We start from the raw sequence: 25,437 nt of genomic DNA on the forward strand, positions 1-25,437 counted from the left end.
CTCCATTGTAATCAAATAATTAATTTAAAAAAAGTATTCAATTTTTCTCTGTAATAATAAAACTGTACCTTGTATTTGATCCAAACTAGATATAATTAATCCTTATTGGAGGCAAAACAATCCTATTGGGCTTAAGTAGATTTAAGGTATGGAGATCCAAATTATGGAAAGACCCCTTATCCGGAAAGTCCCAGGTCCCAAGCATTCTGGATAACAGGTCCCATACCTGTATTGGTATTGCTGGTGACTGAAATTTAGGAATTTAGGACCCCAGCCCTGCAGGGCCCCACTGACTGCTCACTTTTGTGCTGGGCCCCACTGACTGTTTGCTATTGTGCTGGGCCCCACTGACTGCTTGTTATTGTGCTGGACCCCACTGACTGATCGCTATTGTGCTGGACCCCACTGACTGATCGCTATTGTGCTGGGCCCCACTGACTGCTCACTATTGTGCTGGGCCCCACTGACTGCTCGCTATTGTGATGGGCCCCACTCACTGCTCGCTACTGTGCTGGGCCCCACTGACTGCTTGCTATTTTGCTGGGCCCCACTGACTGCTCGCTATTGTGCTGGGCCCCACTGACTGTTCGCTATTGTGCTGAGCCCCACTGACTGATCGCTATTGTGCTGGGCCCCACTGACTGCTCGCTATTGTGCTGGGCCCCACTGACTGCTCGCTATTGTGCAGGGCCCCACTGACTGCTCGCTATTGTGCAGGGCCCCACTGACTTCTCACTATTGTGCTGAGCCCCACTGACTGATCGCTATTGTGTTGGGCCCCACTGACTGATCGCTATTGTGCTGAGCCCCACTGACTGATCGCTATTGTGCGGGGCCCCACTGACTGCTCGCTATTGTGCAGGGCCCCACTGACTTCTCACTATTGTGCTGAGCCCCACTGACTGATCGCTATTGTGCTGGGCCCCACTGACTGCTCGCTATTGTGCTGGGCCCCACTGACTGCTCGCTATTGTGCAGGGCCCCACTGACTGCTCGCTATTGTGCAGGGCCCCACTGACTGCTTGCTATTGTGCTGGGCTCCACTGACTGCTCGCTATTGTGCTGGGCCCCACTGACTGCTCGCTATTGTGCTGGGCCCCACTGACTGATCACTATTGTGCTGGGCCCCACTGACTGGTCGCTATTGTGCTGGGCCCCACTGACTGTTCGCTATTGTGCTGGGCCCCACTGACTGTTCGCTATTGTGCTGGGCCCCACTGACTGCTCGCTATTGTGCTGGGCCCCACTGACTGCTCGCTATTGTGCTGGGCCCCACTGACTGCTTGCTATTGTGCTGGGCCCCACTGACTGCTCGCTATTGTGCTGGGCCCCACTGACTGCTCGCTATTGTGCTGGGCCCCACTGACTGATCGCTATTGTGCTGGGCCCCACTGACTGCTCGCTATTGTGCTGGGCCCCACTGACTGATCGCTATTGTGCTGGGCCCCACTGGCTGCTCGCTATTGTGCTGGGCCCCACTAACTGTTTGCTATTGTGCCGGGCCCCACTGATTGCTTGTTATTGTGCTGGGCCCCACTGACTGCTTGCTATTGTGCTGGGCCCCACTGACTGATTGCTATTGTGCTGGGCCCCACTGACTGATTGCTATTGTGCTGGGCCCCACTGACTGCTTGCTATTGTGCTGGGCCCCACTGACTGCTTGTTATTGTGCTGGGCCCCACTGACTGATTGCTATTGTGCTGGGCCCCACTGACTGATCGCTATTGTGCTGGGCCCCACTGACTGATCGCTATTGTGCTGGGCCCCACTGACTGCTTGTTATTGTGCTGGGCCCCACTGACTGATTGTTATTGTGCTGGGCCCCACTGACTGATTGCTATTGTGCTGGGCCCCACTGACTGATTGCTATTGTGCTGGGCCCCACTGACTGCTTGTTATTGTGCTGGGCCCCACTGACTGCTCGCTATTGTGCTGGGCCCCACTGACTGCTTGTTATTGTGCTGGGCCCCACTGACTGATTGCTATTGTGCTGGGCACCACTGACTGCTCGCTATTGTGCTGGGCCCCACTGACTAATTGCTATTGTGCTGGGCCCCACTGACTGCTTGTTATTGTGCTGGGCCCCACTGACTAATTGCTATTGTGCTGGGCCCCACTGACTGCTCGCTATTGTGCAGGGCCCCACTGACTGCTTGTTATTGTGCTGGGCCCCACTGACTGATTGCTATTGTGCTGGGCCCAACTGACTGCTCGCTAATGCGCTGGGCTCTGCTGATCACCCCCTGCTGGACCCCTCCAAACATTACCGCCACCCCCCAAATTGGTCCTGCTAAACACCACTGCCATCCTACTGGGCCTGCTAACAGAGCACGTCTGGCACCATGGTGGGCCCCATTGCCCATCTACCCTACTTTCTGAGCTATGCTGCCCAACCAAAACTCCTGTAACAAGAGGAAAAAAATAATAATGGCCATGCTTTCCACTGTGGAACTCAGGGCAATCTTTTAATTTTTTTTACAGGAGTATTACAATATGTAGGAGGAAGGAAGCACAAGGCAAGCAGCATAGCAGCACTGGAAAAAACATTTGTATTTGGTATTCTACTTGTGCATGTGTAGGTCAGTTAATAGTTTTGATCTACAGTGATCTTACTGGCATGTCTGCTGTTAATGGAGCTGCTCATCCATTTCTGCATCAATTTTACTAGCATGCTAGGGGTTAACAGAGTGCTCATCCATTTCAATAGTGAATTTACTGGCATGTCAGGGGTTAATGGAGCACTCATCCATTTCTGTATTGAACTTACTGGCATGTCAGGGGTTAATGGAGCACTCATCCATTTCTCTATTAAACTTACTGGCATGTCAGGGGTTAATGAAGCGCTAATCCATTTCTGCAGTGAGCAAACTGGCATGCCTGGGGTTAATGGAGTGCTCATCCATTTATGCAGTAATCTTACTGCCCCTGGGGTGAGGCTCTCTGGTGGGCCCCAGGCACCCCAGTCTGACACTCAGGTAACAAATAACTAGTAAGTAGACGAAAAAAACAGCCAGTGCTTAAGATAAAATCTTTTAAATATCTTGAGCATTCTGTCTCTGAGAGTACATTAACATTTAAATACCAATATTTCTTTTAGCTCACTGGAGAGAATTTCCATAAAACAAGATCTTTATTTAAGCATTTGCAACACCACTCACTTTTATTCTTTTCTCAAATACATGTGGCGGCTCAGGCCTGGCTTCTCTGCGATACTCCTGATAAATGTCATTTCGCATGTGACTTCTGAAGTGTCCATGAAAGCCAGTAGGGAACTGAGAGCAAAAAATGAAATGGATAATAGAAATTCAACTGTTGTTTGCTTTGGTCATATCAATATGCTTCTTTTACACTGCCTAATCTGCAAATGTTTACATACACTGATGTGATTTTAATTAAGAGGATCATCTAATGGAAGCTAGAATTTAATTCTAGGCAATCTCATACTTAGATAGCAAAGCAGCAGAGCCTTTGGCTTGTAAGTAGCCAGATATACTCTATAGAGGGTTGGTGGGGTGTCTGACCGATGTGCAGTTATTGGGGACAAAAGGTGGCCCTTAAAAGCTATTGCTGAACCACAATGTAGTTATACAACTGAATGTGAATTCACTGTGTTCCAATAATAAGGAATTCATAATCTGCAAATATCGTAAAAGGATGAGTAAAGTAAATGAATATAAAACTGATAACAGTGCTGCATACATAAGTAGCGCTTTATAAATAAAGATATACATACATACAAGTGTTATTGTAATCATATTTTCAATTTAAATAGAAATTGAGAAAAACTTATATGAGGTTTCTAATGTTTTTCTTAACCAGATGAACATCAGACATCGAACTCTCTTTCGACAACCGGATCATGGTCGGAAACTGACCAACAGGTAAAATATAATGTATGAATGTATATTACAAAAGTTCTTAGAAAAGCAATCTCTACATTCACTTATTTTAAAAGTTTACTTATCCTTATCCACTTTATTTTGGTGTTATTTTTATTACCTAGGACTGATTCAATAAGAAAGACACAGTGGACTTCCAAAACAGGCAAGTGATAATATAAGGGAGAACTAAGAATGAGAGCTGTATGGGCAGATAGAAAAGCTCTGCTTTATTAGGATAGTAGAATAGTTAGGGCAACTGAATTTCAGTTTGTATACTGTTGCAAACAATTCCATGGCACAGGTTAAAATCATATATATTGTGTATATATACACAAAAAGGACACTAAAACATTCAGATAATATATAAACAATTCAGTTACTAAGGGAGAAGACACACGGAGCTACTATTAGCAGCTACTGTACTTGTCACTGCTACTAAAATAGACAATGCTGATCATTTACTGATAATTGTCTCTATATGTGTTTTAACAGAGGCAATTCTCAGTATTGTCTATGGCAGGGGATTTTCTGGGGTTTAGTAGTCGTGACAAGTAGCTGCTACTAAGTCTTCACCCTAAAGGGAATGGAGGATCTGTTATCAGTGAAGAATCAGTATTCTATTGCACATTAGCACTTCTTCCTTTGTTACTTCTTGTATAATTTACAGTAGAAACCTTTTGTTTATATTTCTATTCTCCCAGTCAAGTATTTTCTCATCCTGTTTATCAGGGGGACCCAAATTAAGTCAATGAATTGCAGCCAAAAAGAATCTCTACTCAATAAATAATTGGAAGAATCTCTACTCAAAAAAACTTGGCATTCTAGAGCCTAGAGACAGAATAGTTTACATGGGCTCCAAATAAGAATACAGACCAGTGGCGTAACAATAGAAGAAGCAGAACCCAAGATCACTGGGGGGGGGCTCAGGGGACACACAGGCTCAGCTTCCTCTGTAGCCACATTTCTATGGAGAAAATATGAGTGGGCACGTAGGGGAAAGCGTGTAGTTTGCAATGCCTACCAATACCAACCCCTACCAAGATTCTTTGCATGGGGGGAGCTGAATATGATGCTGAGTCCAGAGCTCCTAAAATGACTGTTAGGATCAAGGGTACTAAGCAACTTTAAGAGGGTAGTAGAGGGATTCATTATCTAGATGACCATGTAGGAGGGGTGGAATTCAGGGCAATTTACAATTCAGCTACCATCAATTATATTCAGGTTTTGATCTTTTTTAGTTTATAAAACAAAACAAGACCTGCAAGAAATCATATACAGGTATTGCACCCCTTATCAAGAAACCCATTCTCCAGAAAGTTCTGAATTACGGAAAGGCCATCTGCCATAGGCTCCATTTTAATCAAATAATTCACATTTTTAAAAATGATTTCCTCTTTCTCTGTAATAATAAAACAATACCTGTACTTGATCCCAACTAAGATATAATTAATCCTTACTGGGGCAGAACAATCCTATTGGGTTTATTTCATGGTTAAATGATTCCCTTTTCTCTGTAATAATAAAACAGTACCTGTACTTGATCCCAACTAAGATATAATTACCCTTTATTGGGGGCAGAACAGTCCTATTGGGTTTATTTCATGGTTAAATGATTCCCTTTTCTCTGTAATAATAAACAGTACCTGTACTTGATCCCAACTAAGATATAATTACCCCTTATTGGGGGCAGAACAGCCCTATTGGGTTTATTTAATGGTTAAATGATTCCCTTTTCTCTGTAATAATAAAACAGTACCTGTTCTTGATCCCAACTAAGATATAATTACCCCTTATTGGGGGCAGAACAGCCCTTTTGGGTTTATTTCATGGTTAAATGATCCCCTTTTCTCTGTAATAATAAAACAGTACCTGTTCTTGATCCCAGCTAAGATATAATTAATCCTTTTTGGAGGCAAAACAATGCTATTGGGATTAATTACTGTTTAAATAATTTTATTAGCAGACAAAGTAGGGGATCCGAATTACGGAAAGACCCCTTATCTGGAAAACCCCAGGTCCCATAGCATTCTTGATAACGGGTCCCATACCTGTACTTCATTTCTAGAATTTTGTTTCTAAAAGACAAACAGATAGATGCCTCTAAGAAGCTCTTTATGGGTGAGACAGTATTTTAGTGGACAGTTGTTGGTGAAGAATACACCAGATAGAGAAACAGATGAGTTTTCCATGACGTCCTGTTAAATATCCCCCTCATTCTTTTCCTTTTTAAGTTCTAAAATTGGGTAAAAGCATTTCCTCGTAATTAGTACTGCCTATTGGGCAGTTGCCCAAAAAAATTAAAATAACATTTGATGAGAAACAAGTCAATTTCCCTTGTCCATTAATCCTTTTATTTCCTTGATATTTTATCTACAAAGTGAAAATGCATTTCTGAGCGCCTGCTCGTGCCACTTTATGCGTAAGGCTAAAGGAAACAGCTTAAAGCCTCTGAGCAACAAATGTTCATTTATTCTTTACAAAATTATTAATAGAACTGTGTGTCATGTAATTCACTGACTTAATTCCCAAAGGAGATTAAAATTGATTATTCATGTACTGTAATTGCAATGGTTCAAGGTTTACTGAAGCAAAGTGCACATACAGAAAAAAGCTACAGCACCAATACACTAGCACAGCCTGTTAAAAAACACTATTATTTTTATAGAAATGTTCTCTATTTTGTAATATCTTCAAATTCAGAATCTTGATCCATCACTTGAAGGTGAAAACGACCCACCTTTTTTAGAAGCTTATTCACTTATGTTAAATATATTCATAAACACTAATTGAATTGCCAAAAATAAATACATACCTGATTCACAGACGGAGAGAAAACCATGATAGTCTGAGTGTGATTCATAGACACCATTTTCTTACCCTCTATGCCAGAGTCATTCCACCTCCCTTACCATCTTCGATGTTGAAGAGATGGATTCTGGGACTTGAAGCCCTGCCCCACCCATCCCAGGATCCATCAACTGTGGCAAGGTAAGGTGGGGCTGCCAGACAAAAGAGGGGTGGGCCCCAGCAAATCAGAGGTAGACTATTTTGGTTTCCTTTTAGTATGTTGAATCATTGAATGTCTGTATAAAATATACTGTATGTATATATTTATCACAGTGAATCCATAATTCCAGGGTTCCCACAACATACATTTTTAAAAGGGTGGTTCACCTTCAGGTTAAGTTTTAGTAGCTTTTCCATTGGACTTCTCCTTCTTACTTTTCCAGTTTTCAAATGGCCCCAGCAGCCAAAAAAACCATTGCTCTCCGAGGCTACAATATGTTATTGTTACCTTTTATTACTTATCTTACTATTTAGGCTCTCCTCTATTTATATTCCTGACTATCTTTCAAACCACTGCCTGGTTGCTAGGTTAAATTGCACCCTAGCAATCAGATAGCTGGAGAGCTGCCAAACAAAAACTTATTTGTAAATACTTTGTTAATCATCTGTTTCTGCTACAGCGTGTCAGAAATTCAGACCCAGCAATGCAGAGAATTAAAACAGATTACTGCTTTAAATAGCAATTTCAAGCCACTGGATTGAATGAATCAGTATATATTAGAAAGCTGCTTAGAAACTACATTGGCATTAGGAAAGGGGCGCATCATGCCGAAACATTGGCTTACCCAGGATCCGGAGGCAACCCCTGGCATCACTATTATGGCCAAAGCACCATTCAGTCCTATAATCTGCTACGCTGGAGGCACCGGTGGTTCCCTTTGCTTTTCTGTCCTTTTCACATTTGTGATTTGTTGCCGGGGTGCTGTTGACTTAGTTGCCAAGTAATCAGACTAGAAGGGTGTAGCCACTCTAAGCCTTTCCTGATTCTCATTCACTAGAATAAATGTTGTTTTTATACCTGCAGCAGGGATGTCCAAACATGTATTTGAGCCCAGCAGATTGATTGTCATGTCTTTATATTTCACTGCCATAAAAGCTACAAGGATGTAAATTAAACACAGACCTGTCCGACCCTGTTTAGTGAATGTGTATATGTCACTCTCTGCTATAGCTGCTAGAAGCCACTTAATCAAGGCACATCATTAAACCCTCAAAATTGTTTGATGTAAAATTATTCAGGGTGCACCTGAGCACTTTTGCAATTTACATTCATTTTGTCTTTTTAGTGGTTTCTGAGTTTTTAGCAATTTCTGACTGGCAGTAGCAGGCCTTCAACTCAAAAGCCTGGTAATTTAAAGCTGGTCATACACATACTGATAAAACCACACTAAAAAATACTACATAATATCAAAGGAAAATTAAATATATATGCATCAAGTACATTTATCTAGCTGTCAAGTAGAAATCCACACAACACTAAGTGGGTATATATAAGGGGAGTTATAGGGTGTGTTGGCAATGTGCTCTTACAGTGAGATGTATAAATACATGATAGTGAGGGAGATATTTGTCAGCCAAGGGGTTCAAACATCAGGGGTTGCATAGTGGGTGGTTATAGTTGAAGTGAATAGGGTGTGGCAGGGGTGGCTTCTGAGATATTATAGTGGAGAAAATGCCCTGTGTGCCAGAACACTGAAATTATGAGATAATTTAAAACATCAGGGACACTTCTAATAAATCCAAGGCTTTTTTTGTGCCTTTACAAAGGCATACTGAGCGTGTAAAAATGTATATATTGCATTTATACCCTACCTTTGAATGTGCAAAATTTGTGTCAAACGTACAAAAAAAAACCACACTGTTTAAAAGCCCTTATTGTATTTGAATAAAATCCAATCAGTGCAGACTTTCTATTCTGACTTTCTATGTAATTAACCTATGCATTCTGCTTGGCAGAACTTATTTCCCTGCAGTCTGCTTCATGCTAATTAGTCATTTAGGTGTAAGTTAAATATGTGTATATGTGCAATTATATCAGCACTGTTGGACGTTTTCACTAGGCAAAAAGTACTCTAAAAGGGGCCATAACACTTGACATGCCTACCTGGGGAGTGATAGGTGCTGCCATAAGTCAGAGAGGATGGAGGCTTGCCACTTCAGTATCTTGTAGATTGTAAGCTCTTTTGGGCAGGGCTCTCTTCACCACTTGTATCCGTTATCGATTGCTTTATATGTTACTCTGTATGTCCAATGTATGAAACCCACTTATTGTACAGCGCTGCGGCATATGTTGGCGCTTTATAAATGAATGTTAATAATAGTAGAAGAACTGTTGGATGGTAATTGTAATGCCCCAGGACTAGGACATTTAACAACTTTTAAACCTACAGCTTAACTTACTAAAGGGGAAGTTTGTCTTTAAATCATTTTTAGCATGTTATATATAGACATGGACCTATTATAAGCCACTTTTCACTTGGTCTTCATTATTTATTTTCCTCTTTTTTATTTAAATTATTAGGTTTACTATTCTGCTTATTTCCGTTAGATGTTGGGCTCATGAACAATAAAAACAAAGATAGTACAATAATTCGATTTTATTGTTATTGTTATTTATGTTGCTTATTTTTTCTTTTTAGACTGTCTGCCATTTATCTTCTGCCCTGACTTCCGTCTGCTTCCAGGCTGCTAAGGTAATTTAGGTATAAATATATGGATCAGTGCAATTTGACTACAAACATGTGTGCCCACATTGCAGTAATGTGCAGACCTATATGCTTGTGTTCGGCCATGGTTTGGCCGGCATTACAGAAAGTTACACTAGAGGGCATTCAGTGATGCAGTAGCTTGTTACTTTCATATTATTCCAATAATTCACAAAACCATTGCTTTTGTGCTTATTGCTTTTATATATATATGAGTTTTGTTTTGGTGCAGACTCTACAACATGAATAATTACCAGTAGTCAACAAAAGGATTGTCAGCATTCTCACAGCTGAAATATAGATTAATGGTTTAATTTTAAAGATAGATTGTATGCTCTGTTTTCTAATGAGGCCTCCAGATATTGCAATATTTCTCCAGAAAGCAAAACATTTATTTTAATCAGAGGTGATTTTCAGCACGGTTATGCAGAGAAGCTGACCTAGTTCCTTTTGTTTGTGTGATCATGAACTAAACATTCTCCTTTAGCAAATTTATGTAGAATGACATTGTATATCCTTCCTGGTTATGGCAATTTGCTATAGTGAAATTTGCTACATTAGACTATATTGTACTCTCCCTAGAATATTGTTTGTGTCTTCACCTCATTTGGGTGGTTAGCCAGAACAATATAGAGGTGGGCAATAAATGTTTATGGTCCCTCAGTTTGGCCCCCAACCCAGTCAGTCAGCTATCATGTTTAGTTGGCCCGTGCATGACCTGATAGCTCAAATAATGATATATTGCAGCAGATCATATATGATTTAGCAATGGAAGTAGATGAGCAAAGTGTCCTGGTCTTCTTATTTGGACTGCAAGCTGAACAAGTAGATCCCAAATGGGTTCTAGATTAGCACTGCTACTGGGTCGGTCAACGACCAAATTAGAGACTTTGGGCAGATGAAGTATGATTTAGTGGAAACACTAAGAGACACTGAGAAAATGCTGTAACTTATGTATCAGATTGTAACAGTTGATCTGGAACGAATATAAATGAAAGCTTCAGGATATGCAGCATACTCAATAGGGGAGGAACAAGTTGCTGCTGAGAAATACCAGCAACTAATGTATCAAATTAGAGCAGTTGCGCTATAACAGACTTCAAGGAGAAGGAAATGTGAAATCACTGGGTATGTCAAATGTAGGCACCCCATTCCCCCAGTGTTGTATTTAGGACCGGTACACCCTAGGCACTAAACTGCACCCCCCTGAATGCACATGCATGTGTGGGACGTCACTTTCTCTGCACAGGTAGTGTCTGGTAGCTGCTGCCCTAGGCAGAGGCCCTCAGGTGCCTATATATAAATAGGGCCATGCCTCCCCGCCAGTGTTTATAATCACTTTCTTAATACCCCAGGCTGGTGCTCCTGTAAGTAGAACACTGCAATGGGCCAGGGTACATTTGAGTGAGCACCTTCTTCCTTCTTTGCACCGGACAGAGGGGCTGCTGCCATGAGGCGAGTTAGGGGTGCCTGATTTTTGGCAACCCCCTAGTGATTTTACCTTTACATCTGCTTTAAAGGAAATCTTTACCCCCAGAATGAATACTTAACCAACAGATAGTTTATATTATGTTAAGTGACCTATTAAAGAATCTCGTCAAACTGGAATATATATATCAGTAAATATTGCCCTTTTACATCCTTTCCCTTGAGCCACCATTTAGTGATGGGCTGTGTGCTCCCTCAGAGATCAGCTGACAGGAAATAATGCAGCTCTAACTGTAACAGGAAGTAGTGTGGGAGCAAAAGGCAGAACTCTGACCATTCATTGGCTGATGGGGCCTAGCATGTATGTGTGCCTTGGCTTGTTTGTGTGCTCTGTGAGTCCTATGATCCCAGGGGGGCGGCCCTTAATTCTTAAAATGGCAATTTTCTATTTAGGATTACCCAATAGCACATACTACTAAAAAAGTATATTTTTATGAAAATGGTTTATTTAGATGAAGCAGGGTTTTACATATGAGCTGGTTTATGCAATACATTGTTTGGGGTATAGTGTCCTTTAAGTTAAGGCTGCAGGTGATGGAGCATGCTCAGTAAGTGCTGAACCAGATTCTTCTGACAGTAAATTACTCTTTACTGCTCATCATACAGTTTTACCTTTGATTGACACTGTTCCTCACTGCAATATGTTATTTCACTTGAGCAGAATGATATATTGCCTGTCACATCCTGGTGTATAGTAACTAAACATAGCTAGGAAGAATTTGTGTAACACTCCAGATGCAAGCAACGTGCTGCTTAGAATCCTTCATTATTTGAAAGATGGGAAAATGAGATTAAATCAAGTGAAACTAAACCAGCTGTTTCTTTAGGGCGTTGGCTTCCCTTTTCTCATATTATTATTAATGCTTGTGCAAAGATTTAATATGCTGTGGGTATATTTGCACTAACAATAATATTTACTGTTAGGAGGGGTAAATGTAGTGGGATTTAGTTGACATTTTCACTCTCAAACCCATGATCTTTTTTGTCACATGGAATGATGACTGTTTCTAGTCTCACATCGGAAGCCAGAAACTAAACAGCAGTTGTCTAGCTGCAAAATAATAAAAAAGGCATCAAGATATTGTAGGATCACTCATGTAGGGGTTGGTTACTTGTAAACACTAATTTGGCGATAATGCTCTATAATTTGATATAAACTGTGAGAATTCATTTAAATAGTAAAAGCGACACTACAACCAGGTATTCAGCTATGTTTTATTTACAACAGGGATTTCTACAAAACAAAACATTTCAATTTTACACAGTTATCTTTCGTATTCTTCTGAATTCCAGAACAGACTGGTGCAATGACATCCCCCCCCCCCTGTTTCTCAGGTAATGACTCAACACCTGTACTGGCTTTCCAGCCTTGGTGAACACAGCTCCTGATATTGTCTCCTTGAATATTCTACCAGAGATATACTTCTCTTCTTAGTCTAAAGATGAAGGTCAATGTGTGGAACTTCAAAGATATGTTCAGTGTTCCTCCAGGAGCAGGGTAAGTATTTTCTTGGGATCACCAGCTAATCAGCAGACTGACTGTTACTCTCTACTTTATTGTTTGTCTTATTTTTATATTCCTTATCATTCTATTTCTACTCTGTAGCCCTTGTTTGTTAAATTACTGTAAGAACCCTGTTTGTAATAAATAAATGTAAAGTGATGTGTAACTTGCTATATAAATGATGATGATGATGATGATGATTCTATTTAGGCCCTTTACTTTTATCTTCCATTTTGTCCTGCCATTTACTGCCTGAATTATATACTTACCAAATGGACAAAAAATCACAACAATAAATAAGGAATTGCAAGTTGTTGTTTATATCATTATGTGCACAGTAATAAATGGTGTATATTCTCTTTAATGGGAGGTTTATTTATCGCTTATCTCCACTAAATGTTAGAATGAATCAGTAGGAGCAGCATAGAATTCTAACATCATTTTTAAAGGTAGATTCATTAACTTTTCTACTTCTATGTTTTCTACACAAGTTGAGAAAAGGCAAAGTCCTCCCAACCACATCTGCTCCCATATAAAGTTTACTGTTCATGGGATTATTAAACATGTCCAGTGTCGGACTGGCCCACCAGGATACCAGAAAAACTCCCGGTGGGCCCTTCTGCTCCTGACCATTAGGCCTGCTTCATGGTCATTCCCTATTTCTGAATGGGAACAAAGAGGAGAAATAGATGGAAGAATAGATGCTAGCATGTAAATAAAAGAGACTAGGAGAATAAGGAGGTTGGTGAGAAAAGGAGGAAACATTGTTTGGAAAGCAGGCCTATGGGCTAAGGATTTCTGGTGGCCCCCTGGGTTCCCAGTCCGGCACTGAACATGTCAAGCTACATACAAGGTTTCAAGGGTGTACCCCTTTGTTTGGTAATAGGTTATCAGTCATTAAACAAAATATTATGATGCCACATACAGAAAATTGGAGAAAGTCATAGATATAGGACAAAGTAGTGAAGATAAAATAGTAAAACAGGACGGAATAGAAAAGGAAAGTAAGGAAAAACAGAAGCAAAAAAGATTTGAGAAGATAACATGTAATTGGTAGAAAAATATATGTTAAACGAGGTGATAGTTTACCTGAAAAATGGAAAACCACAATTTTTATGTACTTTTTCTGGCAAAGGATAAACACACAGGGCTGGGGATGCAATTGATAGGTTTGCCTGGGTTGATCAGAACACCTAGTTCCAGCCCTGCAATGAGCCTGTATCCACAGCAACACAGATCAATGCTGAATGCATTAAAACTGTGAATCTTTTTAGACCTTGATAATTCTGCATATTTTGTTTGCTTTTAATTTAATCATATGTCTTTTCGCAGAGCAAATAAAGCTTCTTCCAAGAGTACCTCTTCCAGTGACCACTCAAGCCTGACAGATTCACAGATTTTGTTTGGCTCACAGTGTGGCCCGGATATATCACAGCGAGCATCCCAGGAATACACCATACCATCCAAACAGCAAAGGAATTCACAGTATAACTCCCAGGATGTAAGTACTTTTGATTTGTCTGTGTTTGTGGTGAATATGTAATTATATCTTGTTTTGTATTTCCAAAAGCAACAGTGTGTTGCATTACTCTGCACATACGTACTATTTTGTAAGCACAACACAAATGAACACAAATAAATGTAACTTCCCATGAGATAGAAAGATATAGTGAAAAAAAGAGAAATATAAGAATATCACTTTAGTAACATTTCATCTCAGTCTTACTGCTCAGATGCCTCCCATTATCTGTGCAAGACACCTAGAGGTGTCTCATTTTCGTCGTTTTAGAGGTTTTAGCAACCACGTATAAACTCATTTTCTCTAATACTACATATGGCAAATGTTTTATTAAAAAAATGCAGAAAACCCCTGAATTTTTTGTTTTGTCATAAAAAGATTAAAAAAAACCCAACAACCTCTGAAACTATGAAGCAAAGAAAGATTAGCCAATTGAAACCAGACAGCTACCATTGATTTCTTCATAACTTTGACAGCTTTTAGATGGTGGATTTTTACGTTCACAGTTTTGATACACAATAAATGACAAAAAAATTGTGTTTTAAAAAAAAAAAAAAACACAACCTTTAGTAAATGGGCCCCCCAGAGATGTCACCTAATAATTTAACAAGTCACATTTTTAAAAATGGTTTCCTTTTTCTCTGTAATAATAAAAGAGAACCTTGTATTTAATCCCAACTAAAATATAATTACCCCTTATTGGGGGCAGAACAGCCCTATTGGGTTTATTTAATGGTTAAATGATTCCCTTTTCTCTGTAATAATAAAAGAGAACCTTGTATTTGATCCCAACTAAAATATAATTAATTCTTACTGAAGGCAAACAATCATATTGGGTTTATTTAATGTTGTTAGTAGAGTTAAGGTATGGAGATCCAAATTAAGGAAAGACCCCTTAATGTTCTTGATAACAGGTCCCATACCTGTACTGGAAACCTTTATTATTAATTTTCTATAAAACTGTATCAGAGAGCTCTGTCTTACATTACTATGAAAATTCCAAGCTTACGACAGGTCATTTACTGTATAAGGGTTGAATGTATATTTTTTCCCCCTCTATCCCATCCTACAGAAGATATTCTTACTTTCAAATAAGTTAAGGCTTTTTTATTTATGTGTAGGAATAGACATTGTTAGTGCCTTTATTGCAAATCTTCAGCTGCTTCTACTTGAATCTAAATTTAATTTAGTTTATCTTTGTTTTCCATTAGTTCCCCAGCTCTCTAACAAAATATTAAATTCCCAGAACTAAAATGTACCACAGCTGTAGTTGGTGTAATTAATGAGCTCATAACCAGAAATCAGTTTCTGCTTCTCAGTATCTGGCTTTATAGCTCCATCTGCAGTTTACTTTGTTTATTGCATGTACTGTATGTTCCTCACTGCTTATTATTGTTAGGTGTTTACAAAAGAAAGGTTAAAAGAAAACAAAATGTTTACATAATGAACTTAGAACCTTTTAATTCTGACTTATTCCCAGCTTATTCCCAGCCCAAACTGCAATCTAATTTTTCACTGGGATTTGTAAACAAAGGAGAGATGGGCAAAACATTGCAAAAATTAAGCGTTTAGGGAAAAACCATTTGCGAAAACTTTATAAATGACCCCCAGTGTTTTGGAACAATACAGGGAGCTTCATCAAGACAAGAAAAGTAATTCTGACGAAGGTAACTTTAAAACAGGGGTGGGCAAACTACGGACTGTGGGCCACGTCTGGTCCCTTGGTCTGTTTAATCCGGCCCACCCACTCCGCAAGTCTCATCATGCAAGACTTGGCGTCTGGGGACTGTCGAGTGGAAATGGCGTAACCCTGGCCCGGCCCGTCGGTAAGTCAATGTGGCCCCTGAGCCCCCACCCCTGCTTTAAAACAACAAATCAATCAACAACTATTAAATACAAATCCTGAGAAAGCTCCTGATTTGTCCTGCATACTACTTTCAGTGCTGTCCTGGCACACAGGTGTTCAGTTTATAGCCCATATAGGCTGCCTACTGACCTAAGGTAAATTTGCACTTTCTTGTTATTTTGCACATTATGATTTTCTTCTTTCTTCTTCTTTTTTCTTTTTTTCTGTTTTAAAACTCCAACAGAGTGACCCTAGCATGTCAGTGAAATACCAAAGCAAACCCCCGTTATATCATAGCGACTACAAAGACAGGGGTACATTTCAGACATGTGGCATTGGAAAGCCCAGAGGGATTCTGGAGCAGTTTGAAGAAACCAAAAGAAAAGCAAAAGAAAAATATGATAAGTATGGCAATACCTGTCACATAATAAGTGCAACTATTGTTTTTGGTTTGATAGATGACAAATTAAATGTTTATTTGTAACACACACACATATTTGTTTCTATATATACAAATAAATATATATACAGGTATCGGACACCTTATCCAGAAATCCATTATCCAGAAAGTTCCGAAAAGGCCATCTCCCATAGCCTCCATTATAATCAAATAATTCACATTTTTAATAATGGTTTTCTTTTTCTTTGTAATAATAAAACAGTACCTTGTACTTGATTCCAACCAAGATATAATTACCCCTTATTGGGGGCAGAACAGCCCTATTGGGTTTATTTAATGGTTAAATGATTCCCTTTTCTCTGTAATAATAAAACAGTACCTGTACTTGATCCCAACTAAGATATAATTACCCCTTATTGGGGGCAGAACAGCCCTATTGGGTTTATTTAATGGTTAAATGATTCCCTTTTCTCTGTAATAATAAAACAGTACCTGTACTTGATTCCAACCAAGATATAATTAATCCTTATTGGAGCCAAAACAATCCTATTGGATTTAATTACTGTTTATATAATTTTTTTGTAGCTAAAGGTATTGGATATAGTTATATAGTCAACAGAGAGAGAGAGACAACATAAGAAGATGGGGGCTATGGCTCTACACTAGGTGGTAATTTTATTGAAGGAAGCTGAATATACATAGGGGAGAAGTAAGTCAATTGGTAATTTAAATAGATTAAACAATGAACAGTAGTGTTCTTGCACTGCTCCTTTCATATTACAGAGAACTTAATCTTGATTGATTTCTTTGATTCAAATCTTTCTTGCTCCTGGTTGTCAGCAATTAGGGAGCATTTCTGTAAAATGCTGACAGATTAAAGGTCAAGCTTCACAAAGCAAATTAAAATAATGAATTGGAATTGACATGTCCATTATTTCTAAGCAAGCGTTTCTGAGCGGTGGTCCAGCCGCCGCATTACAATAAAGTAAAATGAAATACATTAACAAGGTGATTGGAAAAAAGCTCAATATCCTGACATGGTGAAACCCTTTTAGTTAACAGCAGCACTGCTTTGCCAAAACAAAAAGGTTATTAATGCATATAGATATGAGACAAATGCCCAGTAGTTTAGCAATATAACATGCGCTCTGGGTACTCATTTCCCCTGACTTTTAGCTCGAGGACAAAGTCAGAACTTTATAGCAAGGAACTCACTCATAAATCCAAATGGCAGTTAAAAGGCTTATTCATGTTGTGCCTCAGAAATCAGAACATCACCTTGTCAAGTCAAGGTTCTTTTGTTTGTTTCTGTCTATTTGTGATTAGTTGTTGTACCTTTAGATTCATTTCTATGCCTTTAAAAAATCCAGCCCATGATTAAATGCCATGGAGGGCAAAATGCATAAAGCTTATGTATATGTGTGTATATGTTTAAGCCTATAAATATTAGGGATGTGCCGAATCCCGGATTCGGTTCGGGATTCGGGCCGAATCCAGGCTTTTTTTGAAGGAGTTGGTTTTGGCCGAATCCACGGTCCAGGCTGAACAGAATCCGAATCCCAATTAGCATAAATTAGCATATGCTAATTAGCATTCGGAAAGGGTTCAATGGTCGAGGGGGAAAATTTTAACCCCTTACAATCCTAATTAGCATATGCTAATTAGGATTCGGTTCAGGATTTGGCAGAATCCGTCGGGGTGGGTTCGGGGGTTCAGCCCAACCCAAAAAAGTGGGTTCAGTGCATCCCTTATAAATATATATATAATAACATTATAATCCACCAATATGGAATATAGCATGCTGTATTGGAGCAAAGAAACCAGTAAATAAGTCTGTATAGTTTTATTTATATGGTGCTACTTATATCATACAAATTCCTTAAAGAATGTGCTCTAGCCTGCTTCAAATTCAGACTTACTCTTTATTTGTTTTAGTGATCAGCTAAAGAGTGTGATTTACAACATTCAAGTTACTGTTGAAGAGGTAAGTATCCAATGCATTGTAGGCAGCAGTGTGTGCATTTAGACAGTCCTTATTGACATGCAGCTACAGCAGGAATTTGGTATCATTTTCTAAATATATAGGGGACTGTGTGGGAAAGGTAGAAACTAAGTAAGCTTTATCAGAAAGGTTTATGTAAATACAGCCATAAGCACTTACAGTAATGCTGCACTGAGTCCTCTATCAAAAGAAACACAGGATTTCTTGTCTCCTTTTTTGTAAACATGACGTTCGGGTGTCTGACTTCCTCTCTCAGAAAACTCCTTAATTCCTGTGGCCAGAGTCTGCACAGTTCTCTCCTGGTCCCCCCTCCCACAAGAATGCTAAGAACTCCCTCCCCCTTCCCTTAGTAATGTGTGATCTAAGCTATAACAGCTAGAGCTGCAGCAGGAAGCTACTTAAAATGGCAGCTGCTGTCTTAAGCAAATGGAGAAAGATTCTAAAGCTCAGTTATGGTAATGATTTCTGAAGGATACATATATTGTTCTAGGTGGCACTAATGTGGCAAATCTATTGGCAGTGAAATGCCAAAATGGCTTTCCTTCTCCTTTAAAGGGATTCTGCCATGGGGAAACATATTTACAAAATGCATCAGCTAACAAAACTGAGATCCACTTGTTTGGTGAGGCTGCCAAATGAGCGTGTATCAGTCCAATCAGTCCACCCACATCCTTGGCCAAATTGGGCTGACCAGGGCCAACGATCGGATTATACAGCAGCCCTATCAAGAACCAAATCAATGCATCAATACGGTCCTTGTCCAACGGGATTTAAAACCTGCATGATAGATATCTGGCCAGAGGTCTATATGATTTCCTGGGTTTCTGTAACCATGCAGGGGTGCCAAATATGTCCACAGGAGGTAGCGGCTCAACATGATTTTCCAGCTACTTTTATGAAGAAATAAGTGGCAAGAAAGACTACATTTCAGAGTGCACAAAAAGTGATTTATATGGAAACTATTGAGCAATCTATTAAAGGGATGGTTTAGTTTAACTTTTAGTATGTTACAGAATGTCTTTTTGTTAGCAGCTTTTCAACTAGGCTTTTGAATTATTTATCTTCCTCTTCCATTCCTTCCAACAAATGGGGGTCACTGACCCCAGCAGCCAAAAAAATATTGTTCTGTGAGGCTACAATTTTATCGCTGTTACACTGTATTACTTATCTTTCTATTTATGCTCTCCTCTATTCATATTCCTATCTCTCTTTGAAATTGCTGCCTGGTTGCTAGGTTAAATTGTAACCCTAGCAACCAGACAGCTGCTGAAATTCCAACCTGATATATAAAGCAGCCTATGGAATTCTATGTAACAGATTGGGGATTCTAAAAATTCCCTAAAGAGACTCCAATTGGACAGCACTGTTGTAAAGGATCATGACCTAAGCAATGGCTTTTGGTTTCTGTATTTGCAAGGTCCTGTTTCAAGGTTTGATTAATTGATCAATGGCTTTTATCTGTAGTATTTGTAAATTTTTATTTCTGTTTTTTTTTTGTAGCTGAAAAAGTTAATCGGTCAAGTTGATGAGAATACAAATTTGAGTTACAAATCTATAATGGAGGCAGTGGAAACGGCTTCAAATGCAAGTGAGTGTGATACGGCTGCTGCCTATAGGATTTGTGTGTATTTGCCAGAAGAGGGCACCTGTAAACTGCAATTTGTACAGAACTATTTCTATGGCAGAATAAGGCAGCTCTCATAAACAGACATCTTTCCTGTGGCGTTAAATAGGGGAAAAGCCCCTAAATATATATGCCACTTATTGTTCATTTCCTTGAGGATATTATACTTCACAGTTAATATTATTCTTTGTATAGTGCCAATATATCATTCAGTCCCTGTTCTGGGTGAGCTTATACTCTAAGGTCCCTATAGAGTTCACATACACTATTAAAGTTTATTAAAGAAACACAATATACCAACCACAGCTCAATTAAATTAAACAAGGAAATCTTGTTGTAGTACCTTAATAAGGCAGACAAGTATGAAATGATTGGATACACAAACCTCCCCAATTCTCTGTTTGTTGTTTGGGCTTCTATTCTTATACCTGAGCACCCAACCACTGTCAGTCTCTCCATTTATCCCTTATTCTCGGTCACATATGCACTACCTCTGCCAATCTGCCATTTAATGCTGCTGTGCCAAATACCCATGCCTGCAAAGTGTGTGCACATATTATGGTTGTGAAATGGAGTATTTTGGAAAAAATTTAATTTGGGCTGAAGAGAAATGAAAGGTAAAGGTTATATGTTTAAAGAGTATATGTTTAATAATATGTGCATGTCCAATTGCACAAATATTCATATGTTTGAGGGCTCACTTACAAATGTATTTGAACGGTACTTATGAAGGTACTTTTCTACATGCCCTTCTATACTTGAGACATATACTGTATGTTGGTTGTTTCTGCTTTGCTGCATAAGATCTGCAATGCAAAGTATCGTATGTATGGATGCATGGGAGCCCTGGAATTAACACTTGCACCTAATGAATTGCATGCTAAAATAATCTCTGTTACCATGTTCATCCCCATTAACAGCAGCAAAAGGCGATTGCAACATGATTTACCAATGTGGATGTTGATTAATATCTGCATTGCTAAGATGCTTACAACTAGCATATGCTGTATTTATCAAGGGTCCCTGCATTTGCTGTAGGTTTTGCCCAAAAACAATACTGACAGTGTGCAAAGAGAGTCTATATATCCCATATAAGGAAATCCCAGTAGCCAGAACGATAACCACAATTTTCCAAAAGGAGACAACGAGATACAGTATGCCTATCATTTTCTTTTCAACAGTGCAGGGCCTGACTGCATCACAACATGAAACACTGCTACAAGCCCTGTCTGCTAAAAGTAGCGTGGAACAATTTATGTTGGACCTAGAGAAAAAAGTTGATAATGTAAGTAGAAAAGCAAGTCATATGATCACTGTTATAGGCATGGAACCTACATGATGCACCACAACAACTCTAAGTTAAAAATCATTATTAAAGGGATACTGTCATGATTTTATGGTATACTTTTTATTTCTACATTTCACTGTGTACATAGCAGATAATTCACTCGACCATTTAAAATTTTATTCTGGAACCAACAAATGTATATTTAGCTGTAATATTGGTGTGTAGGCGCCATCTCAGTGCATTGTGCCTGAGTCTGAGCTTTCAGAAGGAGCCAGGGCTACACATTAGAACTGCTTTTAGCTAGCCTATTGTTTCTCCTACTCCCATGTAACTGGAGGAGTCCCAAGTCAGACTTGGATTTCTCACTATTGAATGCTATTCTGATACCTACTGCTCCTTTTCCATTGTTCTGCTGATCGGCTGCTGGGGGTGGGGGGGGGATATCACTCCAACTTGCAGCGCAGCATTAAAGTGTGACTGAAGTTTATTAGAGCACAGATCACATGGCTGTGGCACCCTGGGAAATGAAGAATATGGCTAGCTCCATGTGAAATTTCAAAATAAAATATAAAGAAATCTGTTTGTGTTTTTCAAAAACAGATTACAATGCAGGATTCTGATGGAGAAGCTCTATTACCTGATGGGTTTTTCCCATGACAGTATTCTTTTAACAAAAAAAATATGTTTTCTTTTGAGACAACACAGTTTCAGACTGGCAAAAGAATGAGGCTTAACTGATGCACTTAGAACACAAAGCCACAACCATCTTCCCATTAAAATTAAAGGGAAAATATAACCTCATTTTGACATGAGTCTATTGCGTTGGGATTATGTAAAAAAAGGTGCATAAACACAATGTAAACTGCCAAAAATAAGTGTATTTTTAACAGATACACTTGATTCCACAGATTTAAAGCTATGTCACTTTGACAAACCATTTCTCTTCTCTTTAAGTGCCCGCATACGGGCCAATAAAAGCTGCAGCTTATTAGCCTGTGTATGTCCCTCTGAAGGGCCTACCAACCATTATCTGCCCGAAAATCGATTGGGCAGGTTTAAAAATCACATTGAGGGCCTGCTTCCCGTCACTTTGATCTGATCATTTGGCCCTTGAGCCAAAAGATCTGTGGGGGTGTGGAACTGGTCCCTATATACAGGGATAGAGTATCAAGGCTTCCCTTCCATCTGTGGAATCAGTAATGTCTGTGTAAAAAAATATATATTTATATTTATCTCTGCCAGTTCAGATCTGTTTCTGCACCTTTTCTATATAAGCCCAACTGCTGTGCCCTGTGTATAGATGTTCTATTCTATACTGGTATATGTCAGCAGCTTGGGAACATTCACTCAGTGAAAGAGAGCATTAGTAGTCAAACACAATATTGCAGTCTGTGACTCAAAAAATATACTAAATTGCATTGCACTGAATCATAGCAACCAATCCAACATTTCCTTTGATTGCCTAACTTTGCAGTAGGCTGAGCCTAGCTAATTACTGTTATAAGTACAGTATTCAGTGTTACAATAATTAGGAACAGTAAACTGATCTAGGAAGATTTTTTTTTTTACATAGACTGCCATCTTAAATTAAGGGTCACAATTTAGAAAGTGGGAATGTGACAACCCCAGGATACACCATTAAATGCACAGCCATCTTCAAATGCTTAGCACAGTGGCAGAATACGATTGTCCTTCATTCTTAATCACAGGCTGACCCTTTGTCTATGTTGAGGTTACTACAGGTATGGGATTGGGGGCACTGCTACCATGAGGGGAGTTGAGAAACCCGCCTCAGACGGCAGCCCCCCCAAGGTTACCAGGGGCAGCAAAAAGCCACTCCTGCTCTGCTAGTGCAGAAAGCACAATTGTGCTCTCTACACTAGCGATGCAGCCCCCCCTGGGCCCCGGAAAAATTCACTGTTGCGGCAAAAAAAAGTCAACAAAAATGATGTGTGTCGAAAAATGCATCACGTCAAAAAAAATTGTCATGAGCATCATTTTTTTTGGTGCACGCAACAATTTTCGGGGCAAATTCGCTCATCACTACTTAAGAGTTCCACCTGCACACATGGCAAGTACAAGCAGCATGAAGCCCCTGTTAGTTTATTACATCAAGTCCAGCATTTCGTGGATGCCCCAAAACAGGAGTGCCCCCGAAACGTTGTATTTGACATATTAAACTTGCAAAGGTTTGCAAATGTCCTTTGGAAAAACTTGCACACAGTCCAGCTGTTGAGCAGATTGTAAATCAGTCCCTGACTATTTTTGTCCATTTTATCTACTTTTACACTACTGATAAAAACTATTGTTTATCAAAACTACGTCTTTTTTCCCTTCAGAATGCTGGAGAAACAGCTCAGCTAAAATGCGACGTGCAGTTACTTTTAACATGCCTCGATGCATTAAAATCACATAAATGTGAAGAGCGTGAGGAAACATCGAAGAAGTTAACATGGTTCTCAGATTATTTAAAGACAATGGAAAACAGTATATTATGTGAGCTCCAGAAAATGAGTTCAGTTCCCAAGTTAACACTTCACTTAAAAGACAACAGTTCCCAAACCTCTCCAGAAAGTGTTCCAGATAAGTCTCTTGGAGAACATTCCAAATCTCAGCTGGGAACAGTAAAACGTGATGAAGAAGATTCACCCTTGTCTCAGTCGAACTTGCCAATGAGATCTAATTTATCAGATGATAGATTTGCTAAAAACTTCTGCGCAAGTTGCCATGTTAAGGAAGATACACGTAGAGAGTCTTCTCATGCAGCACACAGGGATTTCTGTAGGGCTCCCTTTTGTGGTTTCGAATCTAGGATGTTTCCCAAGATGTCAGACTCTAACACTTTTGATTGGTATCAAAGAACTTTAGGGAACCCTTCAATAAAATCTACCCAGATTTCACAAATCAGGCAATTGCCAATAAATAGTAATTGCAAGGAAACGTATTTATCTGGAATGGCGAATACATGTAGTGATCATGAAAATGTTGAGGAAAAAATGTCTCGAAGAATAGGTAAAAAAGTCAAAGGGAAGAAAGGCAAAAAGCGCAAAAGACCCACGCGGAGAAAAAGAAGCCATTGTCCTTTAGAATATAATACAGATAAAGTTTCCAGAGCTCTAGCTGAAAGTTCACAAGATGAATCAGAAAATATCTCCTGGGAATTTGGTCGCGCAGTCAAAGAGTCAACTGAGGATTGTGTCACTTTTCATTCCGAGAGTGCTGTGCCCTCATTACCTATCGTTCCTGTGCCAATAAGAAAGACAAGTGGAAAAAATGTAAAGAAGCTTCCCCTTCTTTGCTCTGACAAGAGACAGAAACAGCTGCCAGATGTGTGTGTAGGTGAGAAGGTTGGAGTCTCTACGACAGAACAAAAGCTCACATGTTGGGATTTCGCCTCGGAGAACAGCAATCATCTACATTATAGCAATACAAGTGAAAGCGACATGACCTGGGTTTCCCCTTTAAGACCTTTGTTTGAGAATGGGTTAAATCAGCCCCTTTTACAAACAAAGCAAAAGACTTTTTCTCTGTGCTTTGACAGCAGTGAGGATTCTGTCTAAATATCACAGAAAGAACTTAGAAGGAGAAGGAAACCTTTCAAATAAGTTGATGTAAAATTGATAAGAGTGTTATTCTAAGCACTTTTGCATTTTACATTCATATTTTTTTTATTTAGATTCCAAGATATTAAGGGGAGTATGTACAGTTAATATGAATGAATTTTGTTACAACAGCACCACCTGCTGGTCAGTTTCTTTCAGGAAAAAGAAAAAGTACTGGTCTGATGTTCTCCTGGTTAGAAACTTCAGATTACTTTTCTCACATCTTTACTAACCAGTAAAACATTAGACCAGCCCTGACAACTTCCTCAACAACTTGTCCTCAACTACTTATGGGTCGGAAACTGATCAGCAGGTGGCGCTGTTGTAATAAAATTCATTCATATTAACAGTACTTTTAACCCTTAATACCAAAGAATTAAAAATAATAAATGTAAATTGAAATAGAACAGCACTCTCATCAATTTTACATCAACTTATTTCAAATGTTTACTTATCCTTTAAAGGCATACTAAAGTCTAAAGTTCTATTTGTAGGACTTTTTTTCTGGGCTAGAGCCAACTGCTTGATGGATATCTGACCCAATCATCAGAAGGGCCCCCATACATGGGCCAATGTCCATCAGAACCAGGCCAGTACTACTTCTCCCTGTTGGTCTCACTTGTGAATAATTCCCTACAACCCCCCCCCCCCTCCCTATACTGGTCCTATTTGTAGAGTTATATTTTCAGGGCTAGAACCAACTGCCTGATAGATATCTGACCTATTCTTGT

General features: G+C 39.4%; 2 protein-coding genes across 5 annotated transcripts in view; one reads left to right on the forward strand and one right to left on the reverse strand.

Moving 5' to 3' along the window:
- Window positions 1-7,655, reverse strand: part of c4h3orf84 (chromosome 4 C3orf84 homolog) — a 20,026-nt gene extending 12,371 nt beyond the window's left edge. For 2 of the 3 annotated variants that reach the window (XM_018093695.2, XM_018093694.2), the window contains exons 1-2: window positions 6,694-6,777; window positions 3,159-3,272 (exon numbers count right to left, since the gene is read on the reverse strand). In XM_018093695.2, coding sequence (XP_017949184.1) covers window positions 3,159-3,272; window positions 6,694-6,750 — 171 coding nt within the window. In that variant the 5' untranslated portion in view covers window positions 6,751-6,777. Of the gene's footprint in view, window positions 1-3,158; window positions 3,273-6,693; window positions 6,778-7,513 lie in introns of those variants that run through there. The other variant, XM_002933054.4, reaches the window with a different exon arrangement.
- ccdc36 (coiled-coil domain containing 36) lies at window positions 6,791-24,782 on the forward strand. 2 transcript variants are annotated; one of them, XM_031901186.1, is made up of 9 exons: window positions 6,791-6,869; window positions 9,368-9,421; window positions 12,257-12,419; window positions 13,758-13,926; window positions 16,035-16,195; window positions 18,126-18,174; window positions 19,693-19,780; window positions 20,998-21,101; window positions 23,444-24,782. In XM_031901186.1, the coding sequence occupies exons 3-9, from the start codon at window positions 12,364-12,366 to the stop codon at window positions 24,662-24,664; spliced, it is 1,848 nt and encodes a 615-aa protein (XP_031757046.1). In that variant the 5' UTR covers window positions 6,791-6,869; window positions 9,368-9,421; window positions 12,257-12,363; the 3' UTR covers window positions 24,665-24,782. The 2 variants fall into 2 exon arrangements, with proteins under 2 accessions (XP_031757046.1, XP_031757045.1); XM_031901185.1 differs by lacking the exon at window positions 6,791-6,869 and adding an exon at window positions 6,882-6,919.
- The last annotated feature ends 655 nt before the right edge of the window (window positions 24,783-25,437 follow it).

This window comes from Xenopus tropicalis, chromosome 4 (genome assembly GCF_000004195.4).
Source record: "Xenopus tropicalis strain Nigerian chromosome 4, UCB_Xtro_10.0, whole genome shotgun sequence".
NCBI lineage: Eukaryota > Metazoa > Chordata > Amphibia > Anura > Pipidae > Xenopus > Xenopus tropicalis.

Excerpts from the sequence above, each read along its gene's own strand:
- ccdc36 (XM_031901186.1), top strand. The coding sequence starts at position 12,364 with ATGAAGGTCAATGTGTGGAACTTCAAAGATATGTTCAGTGTTCCTCCA. Across the intron at positions 13,927-16,034 it reads CACAGTATAACTCCCAGGAT|AGTGACCCTAGCATGTCAGT; the intron begins GTAAGTACTTTT and ends AAACTCCAACAG. Across the intron at positions 19,781-20,997 it reads GGAAACGGCTTCAAATGCAA|TGCAGGGCCTGACTGCATCA; the intron begins GTGAGTGTGATA and ends TCTTTTCAACAG.